This window comes from Balaenoptera musculus, chromosome X, assembly GCF_009873245.2.
Source record: "Balaenoptera musculus isolate JJ_BM4_2016_0621 chromosome X, mBalMus1.pri.v3, whole genome shotgun sequence".
NCBI lineage: Eukaryota > Metazoa > Chordata > Mammalia > Artiodactyla > Balaenopteridae > Balaenoptera > Balaenoptera musculus.
Genome location: NC_045806.1, coordinates 93,544,168 through 93,568,105, shown reverse-complemented (window position 1 = coordinate 93,568,105; position 23,938 = coordinate 93,544,168). Strand labels below are relative to the sequence as shown.

General features: G+C 41.5%; 1 protein-coding gene and 1 long non-coding RNA gene across 4 annotated transcripts in view; one reads left to right on the top strand and one right to left on the bottom strand.

The window, feature by feature from the left end:
* LOC118888465 overlaps positions 1 to 23,588 on the top strand; it is a 400,177-nt gene extending 376,589 nt beyond the window's left edge. The window contains exons 2-3 of the long non-coding RNA XR_005018299.1: positions 18,571 to 18,575; positions 23,568 to 23,588. This is a non-coding gene — a long non-coding RNA (uncharacterized LOC118888465). The remainder of the gene's footprint in view (positions 1 to 18,570; positions 18,576 to 23,567) is intronic.
* PAK3 (p21 (RAC1) activated kinase 3) overlaps positions 1 to 23,938 on the bottom strand; it is a 113,896-nt gene that overhangs the window by 70,285 nt on the left and 19,673 nt on the right. For all 3 annotated transcript variants that reach the window (XM_036839485.1, XM_036839486.1, XM_036839484.1), the window contains one exon: positions 17,795 to 17,996. In XM_036839485.1, coding sequence (XP_036695380.1) covers positions 17,795 to 17,969 — 175 coding nt within the window. In that variant the 5' untranslated portion in view covers positions 17,970 to 17,996. The remainder of the gene's footprint in view (positions 1 to 17,794; positions 17,997 to 23,938) is intronic.

Genomic DNA, 23,938 nt, shown 5'->3' with positions numbered 1-23,938 from the left:
GCAAATTTAGAACATTCTGGTTCAAACAGATGTTTCCTTGGCCTCAATTTCAGACAACATTTAATTAACCATAATGGATTATTGGTTTTGTGGGTTACCCAGGACAAATTTTAAATTCAAAACATTTCATGTTCAAATGTCATTTGTACGGCTTCTTTTCACTTTCTACTCTCTCTCACTGTTCCATATCGCCAGCCAGAGGACAGAGATATGGGACGGAAATATGGAAATTCAAGTAGTAAGAGGATTAAGATACAGGATTAAGAAAGAAAGGTTGGGGTTGGGGGGGGGGACAAGGGTCACTCAAAGTCTTTGCCTGGCCATGGACACATTTAGGACTCATTTTGAAAAGTATATATGTGCCATCTAACTTCAATTCAGCATGGATTCCACATTTACAGTGAGCCTACTTTATTGACTATCATTTTAACTGAACATTAGAGTTTTGGGTAGGTACTTCTACTTCCCTGCATGTTTATGGACTGTAGCTACCATTTATACTTGTTCACCTACCATTTTTACTTGTCCAGAAAGGCAAACAGAACAATCAGCTTTCTGTTCTTGCCACTCCACTGAAGATGTCCCAGCTACTCCTGTAATCGTTTTCTTATTTTCCTCTTTTCTGATCTCCCATCCATGTTGGACATGGCTAACCGTCTCTCTTTATACTTCCTTGACAATGTGGTCTGATTCTCCTCCTCCCTCAGTGACCATTCTTCATTTGATGGGCATCTTTTCTTCTGCCTTTCCTGGTGCAGTCTTTGGCATTCATTTCTCTTGGATGGCATTCACTCCCAGATACTAACTCATGTTGGGTAATTCCCTAATCTGCGGTTGGCAGGGGTAGATACAGATTTTGTGGGACCAAAGACTTTATGTAATTTGAGAGGAAAGCTCCCTTTAGGTAAAAACAATACAAAATTTCTAGGGCTTCTTCTAGAGCCTTGGAAGAGTCCCAGGCAAGTGAGAAACTCTGAATAAGCAGCTTTATTCACTTCATAGTAAATCTACTCCGGTGGATGGTGGCCTTTTTGGTGTCAAAGATCACTCTGAAAAATCTGAAGAAAGCTGTGGTACTTCTGTCTATAAAATTGCACTATACACACATATACACAATTTTGCATATAACTTCAGAGGTTCAAAATTCCCCTGGGCTCTAGGTTAAGAACCCCTAGCTTAGTCTCCATCTCTAATCATTGTATCAACTTGCATCCATGACCTCTCTTGCCAGCAAACAGGCTCTCCCTACTTCTCCATTAGCAATGGCTGCACAGTTGAAGCCTGTTGACTTAGACGTAAACACTCCACTTCAGCTGAGCTATGTGAATCAGCCTAATGGGGTCTCCCTAAGGCCAGCTGGTTGCCAGTCCCTTACCAGCCTAATTATGCCATTCTCTTCACGCAGGACAAAGCGTAACAGAGGCAGGAAGCCCACACTTGCTCCTCCTTCAGTGTCCATGTTCTCGGTGAAATGATAAGCACTCACCACCCAGATCAGAGAAGGATTAAGGCCTTGGACTCCTCCTCTTTGGGAGGCTCTAAGCAATGAAAAGATTATGACCTTCTCTCTCAAATAAAAGCAATACTAAAGCATAAAAAGGGAAGGAAGCCCCAAAAGTTCTGATGTTCCTATGATGGTTAATTTAAGTCTTTTAAAAAACTATTCTGTATCCCAAATCAAAATGTTTTCACATTTTGGGTGCCCCGATGTGCTGGGCCTTAGGCACATGCTTACTCTGGCTTTTGGTTATTTCGGCCCTGGCCCAACTGCCCAAATCATAAACTTGGGAGCTTCTTTGACTCCTACTTTAATTCTACCTTAATCAGTCATCACGTTCTATTTCCCAAACTCATTTTGGATCCATCTCTTTCCTTGCATCTCCACAAACCATCATCTTAGTCCAAGGCACCGGCATTTTTCACCTGGTCTTACTACCTCCAATTTTGCCCCCTGCAATTCATTACTCTGTGGCCGGAGTAATCTTTTGAAATATATATATCTGCCCGCATTCCTGCCTGTAAGATCCTTCAATGGCTCCCCATTAACCAGAAGTTCAGAGTTCATTCTCCTTAGCACGCTAGCCAAGGGCCTGCTTAATCTGCCCCCAGCGTACCTCTCTACTGTCTATTCTTGCTATGGCCCCCGCTGTTCCATACCCATTTCATGCTCCCTCAACTGCCAAGCTTTTCTCTTACTGCCAAGCTTTTACACATGCTACACGGAGGCCTGGGAAGTCTTACTTCTTAACGCCCCACATCTGCGCCCATTAGTCCTTTATCTTGAAGACTCACTCTTGTGTTTCCTCTCCTTTGGCAAGTCTTTTCCTGTCTTCCCTCTGCAGACAAAGTTGATTGCCCTTCTCTTCATGCTCCCAGAGAGCTACCCAGTGTGTACTCTGAGTTTGGCCCTTATTAACACTGAATTGTCATTTCTTCTTTACATACCTATCTCTCTAGCTAAAATCTGAGATATTTGACAGCAGAGACTGTATCTTATTCATTCTCACATTCCCTAGCACCTGGCTTATGTCTGCACACGTAATCACTCTCATCTACGGAATATTCACCATGTGCAAAGTGCTTCTAGGGTTATCTCATTTAATCTCCACCACAATCTTATAAGGCAGGCATTATTATTGTATTATTACTGTTTTATAGATGAGGAAAGTAAGACTCAGTGAAGTTAAACCACATATCCAAGATTACACAGCTGGCAGGTGTCAGAGCCAGGATCTGAACCTAGGTCTCAATTGTGTCTACAGAACCTAAGCTCTTAATAGCTACACTATTTATTGCTCAGTAGCATTAAAAGAAAACCTCAGTAGGTTTGAGCCGTTAGTCTTCAGTAAATGGTTAGTGGCTGAATGGAGACTCGCTGAGAACTTTTTTCTTTTTTTTCTTTTAAGGAATACTAAAATGTCTGTATCTCCCCCAGAAAATTCTGTGAGCAGTGGTTGTTTATATTAAGACTCATCCTAACCTGAATCTTGGGCTCATAAGACGCAGCCTGATCACCTCTGGGTTGATATTTGCAGAGAGCAGAAGAACAAATGAGTACCACTTTCTAAGTGTGTCAACCATATTCTACTGGAACCTAGAGCGAAGGCCACAAATTGCTGACTAGACCCCAGATTACAAATGGTGTTTGGCACTGGGACCCTCTGCCTGCTCATGGTTCTGGCTGTAACTCCGGGGGCCAGCTAATCTCCCCAGAATCCCTCATCCTGACATCTTTCCCCGTCCCACTACATTTTAAAGAAAGAGAAGTCATCTGTCATCTCCTATACACCCCGACCCCAACGTTCTGCATTTCTCTAGTGACTAGGGCTTACTCCATTAAAATCCCCTTACACCTTCACTTCAACCTCTTCATTAAATGCACTGTTGACGTCTTGCCTTAGGTTCTCAAACTTCACTGTGCATCACTCTCATGTGGGAAACTTCAAAAAAGTAAGAGAGAGAGAGAGAGAGAGAGATTTCAGAGCCCTGCCCCCAGAGATTCAGATTTAGCCTGGGGTAGACCTCAGCACCTTTAATTTTTAAACACCCTCCGGTATTTCTATTAAGCAGCTGGGGTTGAGAAAAATAATTTTAAACCCTACTATCCAACGAAGGTATCACTTCCTCAGATAATCCTGATGGACGCTGATGGTTCTTCCCCATTCCAAGTCTTTAGGTCCGGGGGAATGGAGAAGGGCAGAGTTTCCTCATTTTTATTCCATATTGTTTATTTGAGATCAGTACTTCTGCACTTTCCTACAAAGCCCCCTCCTTTGAGGTTACTGCCATTTAGTTCTCCTGGCCAAGTCCTCTTATCCACTGAGGACTTTGGCTCCCAGTATTGCTTCGGACACTCAGTGCTGCCATCTCTCTGTGAAACGTAATATACAAATGGACACCTCTTTCATACACACCCTCTCCTTTTAACTCCTTGACCTCCCTCAGCTCTAATGAACTTCATCTCCTTTCCACTTCTTCAATCCACTCCCATGGCAACCATTAAACCAATGGTCCTCAACCAGGGCTGCTCATCAGAATAACCTGTAGAGTTTCATAAAAATCCCAACACCTTGGGCCCACTCAGAACCTACTGTATCAGGATTTCTGAGGATGAGACCTGGGCAAATGATTTTTTTAAGCTCCATAGATGATGTGCAGACAGAGTGGAGAACCACAGCTACCCCAGGCCTCTTCATTATCCAGAATGACCCTTTTTCTGAAATATTCTCTGAAATAACCCTGTTATCTCATTTCCTGGGCCCAGCCTCCCATCCTGCTAGCCTTCTCACTCTTTCATGACCTTATTCCTATTTTACTTGTTCTTTGATGTCAACAACACCTCCAATCCCTGGATCCTTCCATTTTCAGCCAATTTCTCAGCTTCCTCCTCGCCTAGACTCTATGGTCCATCATTTAAACTGCTCTTAAGCCAGTGCCCTGGAAACTATGCTCCTGTGACCCTCTCTTGCAATTCTCCCACAAAACCTTACCCTGACAGACTCCAACTGTGAAATCTCCATTTCCATACAGAGGCTGGTAAAAGTTGTTGGGGGAAAAAGAATCACACAGCCATGCAGATTGGTGCTTACTATAAAGGTCACGGACAGAGTTGGGTCATCAGTGGCACTGAGCAGTACCCTTCTTGACCCTGGCCAACTTCCTTTCCCACTGCTCTTAGCGAATATTCTAGAATTTCACAACTTCGCTCAAACTTCTGCTTCATCCTCTCCTCCCTTACTTTCAGCGTAAGAAATTCCTTCTACTTCACTGAGAAAAACGGAGGCCATCAGTGTGGAACTCCTTTGACTTCACTTCCTGCCCCGCTCCAATGAATTTATCTCCATCAGTAACATCTCCCTTCACATCTTACCGAAACAATGTCTTCTCCTTCTACCTGAGGTTTATGCCCTCACTGGTGCTCTAGATCCCTGAGCCTCTCACTTCTCCAGGGGTCTCACTCCATCAATTACCTCCTATTTCTTCTTGTATCTTCAATTTCTCCCTCTCTACTAACACTTTCTATTTGGCTTGAAAAAAAACATGCTGAGATTTCTTTAGTCCTTAAAAATTGAAACCTCCTGCCACCACACAGCTTTCTTTAGTTGCTATAGTCTCTCGACCTTTCCTTCTCTAGCTTAAACTTCTTGAAAAGGCAATCTAGACTTCCTTAACCCTCACTCTTCAAACCACAGCAATGAGTCTCTGAGGTCATTTTCCAGACATTGCTGACCATGAACTTCATGAAACTAACTTCTCCCCACCATCTTTCACACAATTCTTTCCTGGAGTCTATTCCTACATTTCTGGGTCTTCTGTAGACAATTTAAATAGTATTCCCCAGGAGCTGTCCTAGGTCCTCATCTCTTCTCATCAACACACCTCTCCCTTTGGTCACCTCATCTACTTGTACGGTTTCAATCACTATCTACTTCCGTGACTCCCCAGATGGATCCCCAGCCCTGACCTCTCTGCTGTCCCCCGACTGAACACCTCTATCTGGATGACTCCCAGGCCCCTCACTCGAAATATTTTCAAAAGAAAGTGAATTCTCTACTGCCTTTCCCCATGTAAAATAAGAAACTACAATTCCTCTTGTGTTCCCTACCTCACCCTCCTCTAGTTTCTCTTGTCACCATCTGATCAGTTGCCTAGTTCTATTAATTCTTCCTCGTAAATGTTCCCTCTGCATTGCCCTCTTTTATTCTTACAACACTGGCCCTTAGCCCAGGCCACTGTCATTTCTCACCTACCTGACTCCCACAGCCTGACTTGTCTTCTTTCATCGCCCACCCCCCCGCCCACACTCATTCTTCTCCTGTGGCTAGAGTGATACTGTGAAACACAAATCTGATATTATTCCCCTGCTTCAATGTTTCCGCATCGCTTTCAGAATCATATTCAAAGCGCTTAGCATGGCACATATAAGCCCTCCAGAACCCGATCCCCAATTACTTCCACAGCTCTGTCTTCCATGCCTCTCCCGCCAGCACTCTATGCACTAGCTATTCTGAACTACCTGTAGTTACAGCCATAGAACCTCAACTAATAGTGTGTCATGACTACTGCCTTCATAATGCTGCTCCTTGTTTCTGCGATGCCACCCAACTCTTATTAGCTGGCTCTATTCCTTCTTTAAGACTGACCTCAGTTGAGTGGTCACCTCCTCCAGGAAGCCTTCCCTAACTGCTCCCTTCCCTCAGTCTTCAATAGACGCCCCTCCTCAGTGCTCACTTCTCTATTGCACTTACCACGCTAATCTCTACTCATTGACTGACTTGTCTGCGTCCCTCACTAGGCCATCAGCTCCTTAAAGGCAGGAACTGGGACTTATTCACCTCTGTACCCCAACATCAATCTACCATAGTACTTGATTCAATAGCTATTTAATGAATAAGCAAATGAACAAATGAATGGATGAATGAATGACCTTCATTATATGAAATGAGACCCAATATATGGAAACAGGTCATGCCTATTTGCCATTATGTGTTCATGGATGAGGAGACATTGATCCAGGTTCCCCAAGAAGGCTGGGGGGTGGGAGGGTATGTTTCAGAGTAGTTGTTATAGTTGCAGTTGGTGGTGATGGCGTTGTTGCTGTTTTCCCCGCACTAGGGATGCCTCTGTACTCATTCAGGTACACCTCTTGCCTGGTGCCACTTTGGGGCCAAAAGCATACATTGGCAACACAGTTGCGCAGGGTTCGAGGTACAGCAAGGCAACCGATTCTCCCCTGGATGAAATCCCAGGATGGTGCTATGCTTGCCTTCTGAAAGCATTTTAGAAATCTGTCACCTGAGTCTTCCTTGTTGTAGGAGTTCCACTCGTCATCTTCCCCTAAAATTCCTGGAAGTTTTGTTGGGCCTTCTCATTGGATGTCACGTCCAGAATTATTTTTTAGAACACTTTCTAGCTCCTTCAAAACAGAGCATGCAGGAAAAGAAAAAGAATAACAGGGGACAGACATAGAGAAATGCTTTCCTACATAAATTTAGCCTAAAAGAATAGAACAATACTTATTTTTTAAAAAGCAATGGAAAGCACGCAAAGTTACGGTGTATGGCATAATAAAAAAAAGTGACATTGAAAGCCATATAAATACAGAAAGAGAAAAACAAGATATTATATAAAACATATTTTTTAAATGCGGAAACAATTTTTCCAAAGGAAAAAGCACTTAGGCTGGTTAGTTCTAAACAGCAAGCATTTCACAGCCCTGGCTCTGAGGAACAACTCTCTCTTGCTACTGCCCCAGCTTCCTTTTCCTTTGAACCAGTCAGTGGGTCAGTTAACCAGTATACATGGACCTGTGGATCAGTGTAGTGACAGATTGTGCTGCGTGACTCATTAGGAACTAAAGTAATATTCTAAATTTGTGATCTCATTGGGGAAATAAGCTTAGCAAACAAGAAGCAACAACTGATACTACCAGAGCATTGAAAATTCGGTGCTAAGTTGGGAAAAATAGAGTATAAATGCTGTAGCATGTCAAAATAAAACAAGATCAGAAAACTCTGGTGGAGAGTGAGGGCTTACTGGAGAGGAGGTAGGATTTGGGAGATGGGTCTTAAAGAATGGGGAGGCAGGAAAGGTAAGGCATCGCGAGTAGGAAAATCGGGAGAGGCAAAGCTTGGACGTTGAAATGTATACAGCACATTGATGAGGAAGTGAGAAGACAGAAGGGTAAATGGGTAGGGTGTAGTCTTGGAAATCAGGAAGGAAGATGAAATTGGAGATAGTGATAACGAATATGCTGGGAAAGGCTTTGAGCAGGTGGATATGATAGAAAAGGCGTCTTCTGGAAGACAAGCCAGATAGCTTTGTGCTGCTAGGGACACGTGGGATGGTGGAGGCAGGCTTCAAAATGGTCGCTGTTTCACACAGACTGAGGAAGAAAATGAATGACGGGACTGGAATGGGAGGACCTATCTGCCACTGCATCTGTTGCCTCGTAGATCACCTACTGGGCATTTCCTGCATAAACTGTGTGTCTGATTTCTGCACCTAGATTGAAAACTACCTGAGGACAGGGACTCTTGTATTATATGTAGTATTCCCCGTCCCACGACACACAGTGCAGAGCTAGGCACATAAAAAGCAGGCACAAATCTTTTCTGAGTAAAGTATATAAGTGAACTACAAAAGATGCTCCAGGTAAGCCGACATTAACATCCAATTCTGTTCTATCTCATTTTAAAACTGAGATAGCTAATAAACTAGATCTGGGCTCAAAGTCCGCATGCAACTCAGATTTAGGCATTGGCTGGTTGCACATGCCTCTATCCTGTGATCTTCCAGAAAGTTCCTTTGAGACAAAGGAGGTCTAAAAGAACATTTTGCTAGGAGGCTCATGCTGGAGTTGCTGGAGTTGGAGCTCTTCTAGGAGGGTCGCTTGTCCTACAACCCCTAGCTTGACACTAGAACCCCTCCCTCCTCTCCCCCCTTTGTCCCTCTCCCCCTAGCCAGGTGCAACCTGTACTCAGTGTTATGTGTTCCTGAGGCCAAACAACTTGTGCCGACATGGGGTCATTTCTGGCAGGGGCAGTGAGGGTGTCAGTGTTAGAGATCCATCATACTAAAATACTTGTTTTTCACCTCAATATTCCTGGGCTTTGCTCTGGGAACGCCATGTTGGAAGGATACGGAAGTATTTTAAAGGGCCATTCATCTCCTATGGGTGACAACATTTACTTTTCCCAGTAGACGATCCTTAGTGACTTGGTCACTCTTTAGCTGGGTGAGAGGCGCATTCAGTGGTTTGATAATTTCTCCAATTCACTGAGAGGCAATGCCTCACAAAGATCGTTTACAAAATGTTACCCTCGTGGTCTTTCAAGAATTAAAATGCCTTAGTGTCTACTTAACTACCAGGAAAGAAAATTAAGTACTGGAGTTGGTGTTTTTTAAGTTAAAAAATGCCATTTTGCTCCATCCTCTGCTTTGTGGGTCACTGAGCACACCGTGCCATAATCGCCCGCCTCCCCAGCCCCCAGCTGGGAAAATGTCTGAGGTCTTCTAATTCGGGTAAGAATAAGTATCCCAAAGTAGTTCTTTCTATGGCAACAGCAGCACTGCAGGTGGTGTCAAAAGGCGAGTGCTCATTGCGAGGGCAACAGTTCCAGGGGGACTGACTTCTGCAAAGACAGTTCTAGTTTCTGGCACTTCTGCTCTATAAACAAATATCCTGTTTGAGGACATATTATGAGAGGGGACCCACAGGAATTCCTCACCTCCTGAATTCAGGAAGTGCATATTTTCCCTTACAGGGGGGAGAGATTATTTATCTAGTTTTCCTCTATTTTTTTTTTTTTTGGTAGCAAGAATGACATTTTGTGGGCCTTCAAAATTTATTTTTCCCATTGGAAATACTTGCAAGTACTATGTGGTAACTACAATGGAAAGTTAGGCGTAAAAATAGATTTTATTCTTGGCTCTAAGAATTTAAAGAAATCGATAGTGCAAGGTCGGTAAAAGATTTAAAAGAGGTTCTAGGTAACAGATATATTTCTGCTTAAACCTAGCGTCTCGGGCAAAATACATACCGATTCTGAGCAGAAAAGGAAACCGATGTTGAGTAAATGAGGAAAAGGGCCCAAATCCTTAAATACTGGATTATGAATGAATCTAAAGGGAGGGATGAGAGGTGACTCTTGTGTTCTATTTTAATATAGTTCTTTATTTTAATTATAACAATATCAGATATTACTTTTATAATAGAAAAAGATTTTAAAGGCGAAAACAAATAACAGGAATCAGGGAAAAATATTTAACAATTTTCTTTTTTTACAAAGGCTGTTACTTTCTGCTAGCAAGTTAGGCCCTCAGGAGGAGCAACTTATAAAAAGGCATGACTACTGTTGTTAACTGCTGATTGAGAAAATGGGTTAGATTCACCTAAGTTTCACCTGCTTCCATAAAAATTCCATTTCTGCATATTCCATTGGCCAAAACCTATTTTCAAAACAAGTTAGGTGACTCTCATTTTATGGCAAGCGGTATAATAGTCAACCGCCACTGGACCAGGAGTCGGGGATCTAAATTCTAGGCCAGCCTTGCTTTGTAATTAGTAGTGGGGCAAGTTTGTGGAGGTCAGTTAACCTCTCTAAACTTCTGCCTTCCTCTGCAAAATGGATAAACCTTGCCCCCATCACAGGAGGTTTGAAGAAGGTGATTGATATGAACATACATTGAACGCTGTAATATCCCTACAACTACCATCCAAAATACATCATCTCACTAGGAATATACGTATTAGCAGGGTGACTGTGTTCGCTGGAGAATTAAGTAATCTGTCACTTCTTAAACCCAGCACTTCCATGCTATGAATGATGTCCTTGCAAATATAACTACGAAGAAAGGAGATTAAACTGGGCTATCTTAAACATTCACTGCTCTTACGTCTTTCATTATATTAGCAAACGCCAGAAGTGTATAGTTGGGAAGGCCCATGGTGGAAGGTTCCTTCACCTGCCTTCAGGTAGAACCTGCTACAGTCATGAGACACCCCCCCGTAAAGAACCTAGAAAATTTCACCCTAGGTAATTCAATTCTGGTGGAACAGTAAGCCCATTTCCTCCTGTCAGGTCTTCAGTGGCTATGAAAAACAATATACGCTCTCCATAAACCAGCAGCCTTTAATGTATAGATAAAAACTCCAAGTGGTACCCAATTCTGCAAGAGTAGCTACAAGCCCAATTCAGAGGTTGGGTGTTCCATGAGGATGATAGGGAAAAGGAAATGATGGTCCCATGTGAGCCCTTTTAGTGACTCCCACTCACATACACGCAGACAGCCATCACCTTCAGTGGTATCATCTTCAAAAACTTTCAGCCAAAGTGATCATTCTGGCAAATCATTATGAACTTGACTCTTACGTATCTTCTTCCAGGCAACACACACCGGTTCCAACTCTCATTTACACCCAATTCACACATGCAACAATTTCAATGGAAAATGTTGGAAAACAAAAGGCAAATATGAGGCCATGTCCTCAACTGGACACTACTGATCGTGTGGATAATGATATAGGGCAAAAATAAGTTTGAAAGGGGTGGAGGAAGGCCTCATTTGTTTTGAGGAAAGCAACTTCATATCCCTTAGCTGGTGTCAAATTCACTCTCTTTGCAACCCTTCATCTTAATGTTTGATACATCTCTCTTCTGTCTTCCTCTCTTCTCATCCATTTCCTGTACCTTCTCCATTCTCCTAATCTCCCTCTCATACACTACTTCCTCTCTCAATGTATTTCTCCCCCTTGCTTCTCTCCTTTCAGCTATTTATCTCCCAATCCCACATTCCATACTTTTCTTGAATTTGTCTGCTGGTTCTACTGGGCCACCATATTTGTGCCCAGTTTCCCTGTTTACGGGCCTTGAAGTAGAAGCTCAGGTCCTAGTATATAGAGTGTATCCTTACCCCACCTTCTTCCCATTTCAAACACAGAGGACTTCTAGGAGTAAAGGAGTAGTACAGGAGGCTCTTCTCCGGGGCAGAGCACTGACCATGGAGGACAAGCAAGATGCCGTGCCCTTTGGCTCCCCAAAGGGCAGGGCAGTGACCTCCAAACAGCACTCTTTGCTGAGCTGTATGGTCTACATTTGAAGAACCAAGAGGAATGTAAACACCATTCAGGATGTAGTGGTCTCTGACATCTGACTTTCTGCTAACAGAACCCTCAATTAATTGAGACTCCCACCCATAGCTAGTGCAATGAAAATAACCTTGAACTACTGCAAGATCCCAAAGGGTCTTCAGCATTACCGAAGAAAGACTGCGTACTGTTCAGTCTAGTTATCACACTAAGTATTTTTTATTGTGCATTAATTAGATGAAAGTTAATAACGTGTATTGACCAAAACATTTGAGTAACAAGATCATAAAGGATAACTGAGTCTTCTTTAATATAATTGTTGCACAGTAATGCTTCCTGCTGTGTAGTGTATATAGAAGACAACATACTCTAGGAATTATCACAATAATGTGTATGCAATACAATAACAAAACTATACGGCACTTTAAGAACTTTTTCTTCAATAAAATTAAAAAAAAAGAACTTTTTCACATATATGAACACACTCAATTTAGAACCTCAACCTTCTAAAGTAAGCAATATGTAAGCCAGTAAAGTACACATACCAAATGAGAATCTAACCCATCAAACACCCAAATCAAATGTTAGCACATCTCTCTTGTCAAGAATATTTTCTTGCCATCATTTCTTTCCAAAAAGACATGAAAAAACGTTTTCTTTCTTCCTGAGTGGCAATAAAAAGTCCCCTCTTCTGAAATTCAGATATGTTTCAAAGTGCACTGCCATCTTCTTAAGGAAAAATGAAAGCCACTGCTGGCTTTTGGATGCTAAGAACATAGTTTACCACCTATCCCTTTGTCCTGTTGCAAGGCAGTGTGATAGAGTAGCACAAGCATAGGGTTTGGAGTCAGAGACACCTGGGAGATTTCTGGCGTCTATCATTTGCTATGTGACCCTATAGGCTGTCTACTTAAACGCTTTGAGCTTAAATGGCCTCATCTGTAAAAAGGGGTTAATACAGAGTAGTTTTAAGGATGGAAAGACTCAATACACATAAAGTGCCCGTCACACAGCTTGGCACGTAGGAACTAATCGGTAAATGACAGATCACTTCCTATTTGCCTTGATTTGATTTATCCAACTATCCCCTCGTACGCCTCCAGGAAGGGGGGCCTTCACCTCCATTTGCAGGCTCACCAGCTCCCAAATCTCTCGATTTCCCACAAACAAAATGCACATGAACTGTGCTCACTGAAGACACAGCCCGTCATACAGCATTGCATGCCCCCTGAAGCACACCTAATGCTCTAGTACAGCACAAGACACAAGACGCATAAGCACGCTTCAGAAGACACAGACGTCACATAGTACACGTCACCTCCAAAGGCAGCCTCACCTGCTTCTTTCCCACATGTTCTTCCAAGTTTCCAGTCCTTAACATTGATTATTTTTAGAGGTACTACGCCATTTTCAGAGTCCTGGCTGATTCATTTGCCTCATTGCCTTTACCTTATTGTTTTATTTATTCATGTATTTTTTCATGTATTTATTTACCCATCCATGTATTTATTCCCCACCTTGTTCCAAAACAGATATAAGACGGCTTACAAGAATACACAAAATACAGTATGATAGCAGCAGAAATTCAAAGTCGATATAGTGAAAGGAAAAAAAAAAAAAGAACAAAGATAGGCACATAAAACGGAGCCTGGAAGAAAGCTATACAAAGTGCATACATACCATAGAGGCCCATTACAAGCACTAGGCAGGGGCCATACATCTGGCTCCACGCTTTCTAGCAGCCAACAAAAGAGAAACCTGATCAGTCTCACACTTCACAGGGTCCATAAAGGAACATCAAACCACTTGTTCAGGATGTCCTTTTCCTGGTCTAAATTCTGAAAACTTTTGTAAGGTGAAGCATCATAATTTCATGGCAAACTGTCCCTCTTACTTTGCTCTAACACCAAGATTCAGCTCCTGGAAAGGCCTCCAACAAAGACAGGTCCTCAATCTGGAAATTACTTTTACTATTTGTTTTTCTTCTACCTGTCTCTTGAAGTTCCATTTGGTCAATGAAATGTAGCTATTAAAGAGACCCCTTAAAACAAACAAAAACCTCTGCTGTCACCAAAGCAAGTATTTTCATTTAACTGAGGAAATAGACAGTGTGACATTATTTATGACAAAAATTTGGATAGGATCCCAAATAATGAACAAAATAAATGGTTAAGTAAACCATGATGCTACTATATGATGAAATGTTATATACCATCAAAAATTATATTTATGAAAGCTTTTTTAAAATATAGGGAAGTGTTCATGATAAAATGTTGAGTGAAAAAGCAGGATATAAAACTGTATACGTTATGATTTTAACTATATAAAAAAGTATATGTATATATAGCCATTAAGAAAAGTCTGGAAATCAAGCCACTAAAATATTAACATTGTTTCTGAGATTTGTGAATATGGGTGACTTTTACTGTTTCTATATTCTTGTCTTTATTTTCCAAGTTTTTATCACTGATGAACAATTTCTCTATGATGAGAAGAACTGGGAGGAAAAACACCAACCCAGTTAGTTATCTTTGGCTTGTGAAATTATGGGTAATTTTAACTTTCTTTTTAAAATTTCCTATAACTGACATATAAATTCTAGTTAGGGACAAAGTTACTTAAAAAAAGAAAAAAGAATTCTAAAACCTAGTTTTTTAGTTGTTTGTTTGTAAGTTCCAGAATGATACAGATGTAATAACACCTCACAATTATTTAGCACTTTTTAATGTCACTTTTAATAGCACTCTGACATTTAGAATTACATTTGATTATCAAAAATACTTTGCTAGGGAGGCCAGGTCTTATTATTTTCATTTAACAGGTGATGAAACTGAGGATCAAAAAAAACTAAGTGATTAGCACAAAGTCACAATAATCAGTGGCAGAGCTGGACTTGAAACCGGGTCTCCAGAACCCAAGTCCAGGGCTCTTTCCATTCATTCAAGACTGACTGTGGTATAATCCAAGTAATCACCAAGAGGTAGAAGCACAGAAATAGTAACCCCTCCTTACCTATGAAGATCAAGTTCCTGAATGACCCCCCCCCCACCTAGGTAGGAGAGTTCAGCTGAGGAAATTATAATTTTAGGAGGTGAAATAAAGGGCAGGGGAACTGAGGTCACGTAAACTTTTGAACGCCCTCATAAATATTTTTTTGCACAGTAAAACAATAACAGTACATTGCATAAAAAGAATAACGAGAGTTCACATAGCTTAAATTAGTAAAAGTGATAGGCTCTGTATAGCTTCCATTTAGATCTTGAGATGGTTTCCAGAGGCGGTGAGGATGTACCGCTCGTTATGGCAGTGGAAAATGGGGGTGACAGTGAAGCAATGACCAGGGGTGGGCTGTTAGTCCAAATCATGGATCTCCGTGCTCTCAGAGTCTTCATCAAAGTCCAGTCCTGAGGTTGTAACAACTTGCTTGGGGCTTTAGCGCTACCAAGCAAGTGAGGTGAAGTGGCATGACTTAATGACTTTGGCTCTTCTGAAGATGCTTTCTGTCTTCTCAAGTCTTTTCTGAAGACAGCTTAGCACTTCTGCATAGAGCTCAAATTAAACCATTAAAGTTTGTCTGAAGGCAGCTTATCTGCCGTCTGACACGGATATTTAAATGGCACGACTCGATGATTTTCGCTCCTCTGAGGTTGCTTTCTTCCGAACACGGTGTTGTAAAAAGACTCCACCTCTTTATAGAGTTCAATTAGATCATTCAAGCTTTGTACGAAGGCAGTTTATCAGCTGTCCAGCAATGGCATTAAATGGCACCACCTGATGATTTAAGTTCTGCCGAAGATGGTTTCTGGCCAATGTGATTTCTTTTGGAAGGCGTAATAGCACCTCTTTACTGAATTCTGCCAAATCACTCAAGCTTTGAACAGGTAAGATTTGACATGTAAAGGTACCCATTTTTTCATTACTTTCTTGGGGGAGGATTTAATCTTGTTCTTAAAATTTTTCTCCTGTTGCTTATAACTGTATTTGTCTGCAGTGCCATAGCTTCCTAATTATCTTTATCATCACTTATGATAATCACCTCTGCGGCCCCAGGACCTTCCTGAGAGTCGTCCTGCAGCCAAGCACATCACTTCAATCAGCATCAACCAGTTCAGATTCAACTTCAGCCAATGACCGTTCCTGTGCCAAATGTTCACCCTCACCTACACGTTCTGTTTCATCCAAAGATTTTTTTGTCTTCAGGAGAAAACACTGAAAGATATTTCACCATCTCTAGCCAAATCTTCTCCCAGATCACATTAATGACAGGCTCTGTTAAACTATCTACTGCCTATTTTATGAAGAATACAGCATTGGTGATGGTGTAGGAATCCCATGCGCTAGGATCTTCAGACAGAGGAACCTTTGTGAGATTCTGAACAACAAAGTTATACATTAGTTTGGCCTAAGTCTTCCTGAATGGCTGGATCAAACACCGATCTAAGGGCTCCAGGACCTGAAACAAGCAACTGGTTCTAAAGACAACCTTGACATCAGGATGCACATTGGCAAATGCATCTGAGGCACCAAAAGGACGGTGAAGAATCAGTAGGGCTTTGAATTCAAGACTTTTTTTCTTGTAAGTAGTCTTGAGCTTCCGCAAGAAAGCACTGGTCAAACAATTCCTAAGGCGAGAGTGAGTCATCCAGGCTTCTCTCTTTGCACGTCAGTATACTGGCAACTTAGCTCGGACTTTCCTCTGAGAAGACATGGGCCTAGTCCTCTGTAGAGTGGTAATGGTTTCACTATGAGGTCACCTGCAGTATTAACACAAAACAGAAACAGCAGCCTCTCTGTTTTGGCTGACCTCATGTCAGCACCAGTTGGCTCGTGTTCTTCAAAAGGGCAAATGGGATTGTTCAAGGGCTTCCAAAGCATGGCGGTCTCGACAGCACCAAAGACTCGTGCAGGCCCATAATCCCCCTCTTCAGTCACTCTCTACAGTTGTGGCAGATACAACACAGGAGCTGCAGGATCAGGTGACTTGGTCTCCGGGTCATGGTGCACCATACATTTCTCAAACCATCCCTTGCTCCTGGCAATACTTTTTCGGGACCCACTTCGGTGTCTGAAAACATATCTTCGAAAATTCTTCTTGCATGATGGCAGGTCCCTTGCATGGAAAGTGTTTTCTTATTCCTTTGCTTGTCTTCAATCCAGAGGTTTAACATCATTTCCATCTCTTCCATCCTTGGGTCACGAGGGATAAAGCATCTCTTAAGTGACACAGGTCTACAAGAGGTGATACTGGCCCTAATAAGAGTTTCAGCTTTCCTTATGGTACGAATTCTTTAATACCATATAAACGACCTACAAAGCTATCTGTTTTACCTTTGAGAAGATCAAGAGTGTCCCTTTTCTCTTCAAGAGACATCACCCCTCTTACCCTTTAGCAACTTTCTCTGGTGCCGGAGTCCTTGTACTTGGCTTTACTCTCTTCCGCCGTAATAGTCGCATTTATAGAAGCCATGTTTAAGCTTTATGCTAATTAATGCAACCTGACAATTACTTACTAGAGATTTTATATCCCCTGATGTTACAAAGTTTAACATTTAAGGACCAAATGGTATTATGGACCAAATGGTATTTAAGGACCAAATGGTATTATGAACAACACAAGGATAAATGATAGTATATTGTTGGGATACCCGGTGCAAAAAGGGCTGATTGTGTAGGGGATGACAGGCAGAAGAATGGGAGAGGAAACAAATAGCTCAGAAGTTTCTTCCCACCTTGTGATATAGTCAGAGAGACAATAATGGGGCACTTGGACTGACTTCCGTATACTCAATTCAAAATTTTCATGGTTGTCAAAAAGGTATACAGAAGTAAATCCACCTATACTCAAATTCCCAATAAGGGCAACTTGCAGTTAGGAAGGGATTACTATAAATTCTCCTTTAAGTTATCAGAAAGAAAGTCACTATTCATATATTTAAGACAGTACTGTTGCTATGATTTCCCTTGGCTTACCACTATGAATTCAATGCTATGTGAAAGGCAAACACAGCATTAGTGTATTTTCTGTAAACCCACAGTAAGTCAATCAAACATTATCCTCTGACAAAATGCAACCTCTGAAGGTGTAGATGTAAAGGTCAGGCAGGCCCTGAACAGCCCATGCTCAAGAAATGACTACTCGAGAAAGAAAGTGACAATGAAAGAATAAACTAGCCCCTTTTCAATGCCCGGCCACTGATACTTTACTTTTATCCCCTCCTCCTGGGAAGATAGAGCGAAGCCTGGCTTTCTTATTCTTCTCTTCAGGGGCCATGGGAAGTGGTTTGGAGCTGTGGTTGAGTGCCGAAGAATCCCGGTTGTTACTATTCATCCTCAGTGGGGGAGCTGGGGGTTTCTCTTCATTATCCAGACCGTCAGACATTTTCAGTTACAACAGATTGCACAGCTCCTAAAGAAGAGGAGGAGAAAACAGGAGTTAAGGGAAGTCTAAAAGACAACCTGGTAAATACGGGGAGTCTAACATCTTAGAAACAAAAGCATTCATCTCATGTCGTCTCAGTTTGGCATGACGATTTTGAGGGGTTTCTTTTCTAGAGGGAAGGGAGCTGCCTACCTAAAGCCCAATGATACAATTTCCCAAACAGGAAAGCGAAGGCAATAATGAATGGCTTTTCAATATGTAGACACAAACACCTAAGGTCCCTTCCTTTTCCCCCAGGGACACTCTATTTTCTGCTGTCCACTCAGTCTTTTAATGAACAATTTCCAATCTTTCTTCTTTAAAAATTCTATCCTCATGATCATCGTGGTCAGGTAGCACAACCTCCATGGAGTCTGGAATTGACACAGGCCTGGCTGTTGACACTTAATGGCCCACAACAATCATCTGTTAGTTGCTTTGACACTGGGATGCCTTTGGCGTCTGGTTCTTACCTGTGTGTACCTGGTTAACAAAACACACCCTACTGTTTTATGAGAAAGACCTGAGAAACAATCTAGTAAACCTGGTAGTTTCAGCAGAGTTGGGGTGGACTGCTAGGGGAAGAAATGCCCCATCTTCAAGGAGCAGGAAGAAGATAAAGCAGAGCCAAATGCCACCATGAGCAAAGAGGAGTTCCAAGGAGAGGACTGCTTCGTGAGGAGACACCATAACCTTCCTCCTTGTCATATTTTATGTCCTGGAACAGGGAACAAGGGAGTTGACAGGGGTAACAGTGTGGTAAGAACCAGTCTCGTTTTAACAACTTATCTGCTCTTAATTTCATTCTTCTTTAGTATCTTGTGCTGAGGGTTCAATACATTCAGGTTTCATCCCACTGGAGGGTAAAGTGAACTAGAAAAGCACAAACTCCACAAGGAAATGTTTCTGCTTCCAGCTGTCTTCCCATTCTCATTCAAGTCCTTCCATTAGGGCCCTGACACTTGCCATCACAAGTCAGGCATGAAGAGTACCTTCCAGGGGAGACAGGGCGGGGGAGGGATGGAGTGGGAGTTTGGGGTTAGCAGATGCAAACTATTATACATAGAGTGGATAAACAACAAGGTCCTACTGTAGAGCACAGGGAACTATATTCAATATCCTGTGATAACCCGTAATGGAAAAGAGTATGAAAGAGAATATATATATATATATGTATCACTGAATCACTCTGCTGTACGGCAGAGATTAACACGACATTGTGTAAATCAACTATACTTCAATATAAAAAAAAAAGAGTACCTTCCAAGTGAATCTCCAGTTCGAATACAAGGAAAATCAAATCCCACTGCAACAAAATCTCTGTAATTTCATCAAGTATTAACCGGCACTAATTTAGGAGTGTATGAGCTCTCCATACACAACTTGGCATATCACTTTATTCCAGTAACATTTACTATTAACCAGCCTAAGTACAACAACAACAAAAACCTGCTATAATGAGAAATAATCTACCGTAACTCTTTTCAGCCCTTCAGTGGTTACAATGTGTTTATTACTTTCAGTAATGAATTCTAAGTTACATTATGTTATGTGGAAATTTTTACTGTTTTAAAATTTCTCAAATATATAGAGCCTGTAAGTATTCAAAAATAGCTGAGTATCAATTAATAGTTTCTCCATCTGCACAGGTGACTGCCAACTAACAATGATTGCTTTGACCTTGGTTTGGACAAGAGATCTCTCTTCTTTTCCTTTGCCTAAGTGTCATGCCTTGCATTATCTTAATGAATTACGACCAAATCTGTATTTTTTTTCAGGAATCATGACAGTGAAAATATCAGTAGTAAATGTTTTGTCGCCACCAGCTTGATTAAGTCTCATATTTTCCTATATGGGTGAAACTATAGCACAAGGTAAAATGAAAAACTGTGATGTCAAGGATCAATTATATTCATAGATACTGCTGGTAAATATATGAAATCACTGCTAATGGGTCTACATTCTCTTTCACGTTTTGATTTTGATCCTTCTAAATTCATTCTTTCTCCAGAAGAAAAGTGAGTTTAAGACTGACTTCACCAGTGGTATTCTGTATCAGACGGGTTCATGGTTTTAATTTAGTCACTAAAAAGAATTTGCCACCAGAGTAAAAGCACTAATTTTTTCTCTGTGTGTGCTTTGTCTGTTTTACTTTTCTGGGTTCAAAAATAATGCCTGAATATGTGGTGATTATTAACTAAAGCTCAATATACAGAATCTAGGTTGGTAAAAATAATGAAGTTTGAAGGTTATTGCAAAAGAACTGAGGATTCTAGGTAATACCTAGAAAATAGTGAAAAATGTGTCTCACACGGAGAGAAAGCCACCGCATTCTGGATGATACCTATTTTCTGAGGACATGTTAGTTAACTTGAGATGACAGAAGTCAGAGAAACATACATACCCTCTTTAAAATGGTATACAAAGTTGATCTTACACAATAAGGCAAGTATGAGTCTGAGCCAGTCAGGGTTCTACTGCACCTACGTAATCCAAAATACTAGGCTCCTTTGTTCTGGATAATTAGGTGTGGGTAACAGTGGCCTTTTTTGTTCCTAAATATTCTCTCTGGGTAGAGACTCAAAAGGTAGATGCCCTGTTTCTTTTCAGGTCGGGAAAAAAGGGCTACTTGGGATATAAAATTCACACTATACTCTTCTATAGTAGACTAGAAATCCCTGCCCAAAATTTGAATACCACACACTTGCTGTGGTCTATATCACAGGCATTCTGCAAGGGACCCAGCTTAGATGGTACACCTTTCTACTGCCCAGCAAACTGGAATTGGTTTAATTCCATTCAGCTTATCAGGGGATTATAAGAGGGGCTGGAATAAACCTCTTTTACAGAGATGGAAATGAAATTGAAGAATCTTTATCTACTTCCACAATAGGAACATGAAGCAAATAATCACTCCGTTTACCTAGACATTTCAGATTTGGTTTTGCTCAAATTATCCTGATATTACATCAGTTCTTCATGACTCTTTACAAGGCACAACCAATCTTCATCTTCTCACGATTCCAGATAATTCTGAGTCGGTGACAAAGGAATAGGGGTGGAGACTCTTGTTATCTCTAACTCACCTTCAAAGCAAGTGCTTCAAAGCACACTTTTAGGTGACCGATGGAGAAAGGGTAGGGCCCTGTAAGGAAGCCTTGCTGTTAATGTGTTTGCTTCCCAAGTGGGAGGTGTCTCCGACTATTCCACAAACGTAGGAAAAAAAGGGGGATTCTATTCTGTTATGTTTGTAAACAATGCCGATTTACTAAGCCACGTCCCTCCCCTGAGACAGCTTTCTACAAAGGATACTATTAATGGACTGCCGGTTCAATCTGCCTATGAGGTCATTATTTCCAAGTTCTTGAAAGAGACTATTTTGTTTGGGGCGGCTGTAGGCTCTATTTCAAGAATTGTACAAAAGTGCCATTATTCTCCAGGAACCCAATCGAAAAACTGTTGATCTTTAAACTTTAACTGTTGTCGTTCGCTTCTGCAACACAGCAGAAACTTGCAAGTGCAGGTCACACTGGATCCAGCCACAGGCCATTTCATTTCACTTTTAGAACGTGGCTCTTAGCATCGTGGAGGAATCTGAATGGACAACCAGCAACAGTTTGTATCTGTTCACAAATTGCTTTCAGACTTGGCTACTAGGTTTTTCAGAGAGAATTCAAATGGCTTTTGTGGACGGTGTACTTTTCGTCCAGCCCTTGGGACTGAATGTGGCTTACCAATGCTCTGTAATTACAATTGAAATTCATCAGCAGTAGGAAATGAGCCTCTTGTCTCATGATAACCAAGAAGCCAGAACACCCCTCTTTCAGAGTACTAAGAAAGATTAACTCTCTATTTCCTTCCCTCCTTATCTCCCTTTTCTCTCGCTCTCTTCCCTACTCCCCACTCCCACCCCCCAAGTGCAAGGGCAGGCATGCACACACAGGTGCACACACACACACACACACACACACACACACACACACCCCTTCACTGAGTTGCCTTTTGACACAGAGATTTGCTGCAAAGTACTTCAGAGGCAAACTTTTATCAAGATGCATGGCAACTTTAGATGAAATGATTAGGCATTATAAATAATTGTCATTATTCTCTCATTCTTCCAAAATGCATTCTCTTAATGTGGTGACAAACTAAACCCTCAGAGAATGTTCAGTAGGTTACAAAAGAAAGCCGCCAGCCTGCATGTTCCAGGAGTCAAGGGGAAAGACAGGTGCTCAAGTATACTCTAGCTAATGTGGCCAAAATTCATACCACGGCATATGTGTTGAATTGGATACAATCAAAAATGCCAATTGTGCCCATTTGCCACAGATGCTCTACCCAGGTGTGTGAAGGGTGAGACTCCAGAAATACTGGCCCTACGACTTGCAAAGATCATCTATTAAGCCATTAGCAACTGCACTAAATATTTTCATCAGATCTGGTGTCATCAGAGACAACCCATATGTCTGTATTATTCTGTCTGCTTTCAAAAATCTAAATAACTGCTTATTTGCATATTTTCCCAATGAGAGACAAACTAATAATGGCCTCCTTTCAAAAACAAAAGCCCAGGCCAGCAGATGCACAGCCATGACCTAATAAACCCAGAGGTAAAGCTCCCAAACCACCAACCACACAAGGCCATTACTATAAATTGGTGAGCGCATCAATATTGCTTATATCCCTGTCATATCAAACTAGAGGATCTAACACAGGAATGAGACGTAGCCCAGGGGAAATTTCCAGGGTGAACTTCCTAATGTTTCTGAGATACCTACATAAAGAATAGGGTTGGCTGCAAGACACCTAGAGCTGATGAGATGACAGCTAAACTGACACGAGCACACATGAAATAAGACTGATTTTAGGATCTCAAAAATGTAGTAAACAAGTCAAAGAACTCTCACTATGTTTAGACATTAACAGAACATGAGAGCGTTTCAAATTTCTAGAATTGGGTAAATCTTTATAACAAAAATTAGCTGTATAGATCAAGAAAAAGTGAACTTTAAATGACAGCTTCCAGACTTGGAGGTATTAAGTAAACAGAGATTTAAAGTCAGCCAATGTCTCCTTAGACAATGATATCAACACCGGACTGTTCTCCGTATTTCAGGCTGAGGTTACTGCTTTTACTATAAGAATGATGTATACACTGAATTATACTTTGATGGTGGGAAAAAGGATCCAAGAGTTACTTGCTGGCTCTTTCTTGGGCTCCCCTGTAAACAGAAGCACACATTTTCAAGATGGCTAGCTGAGCTTCCCGGGATCAACTGTGATGGGGGAACAAATGATGCTTTGCTAACTATCCTATGCTGATACTAAACCCACTTTATCTTGGACACATTCTTAGCAACTGAATCAGCCAGCCAGACACTTATGACTGACAGTGTAAGAAGATGTAGTGAACTGTTTTCAATTGCCAAAAAAAAAGAAAAAAAGAAAAAAGGAAAAAATCATCTAGCCTTCTACAAAGGGGACAATGTATTATCATTTGAAAGAATGTTTATACCTTGCTTTACGTTTTTACAGCAACTTGTATCTGAAGATTTCTAGCAACTTTTCAGACATTATTTCCCATAATATGCTAAGATGCCAAAGAAGAGAGAAAGGGCTCATTTCATAGGGAGGAGAATGAGCCAGGTCTGGGTCCCTCAGCAGCCCTAAACCCACACTCCCATTCCCAGACAAGGTGGACGAGAGCCCGACCCCTAACAATAGTCAGCCAGATGGGCCCAACTTAGCATTGCCACCATCTTGTCTCAAATCGCACATAGTCATGAAACATGTCATTCCCCTCACTAGATCATAAGCTCCTTGAGGGTAAGAACCCCTCAGTCATAACTGTAATGCTTTCAAACTGCCTAGTACAGTGCCTTGTTCCCAGGAGGCATTAAATACACATGTGAGGGAATGAAATGGAACTC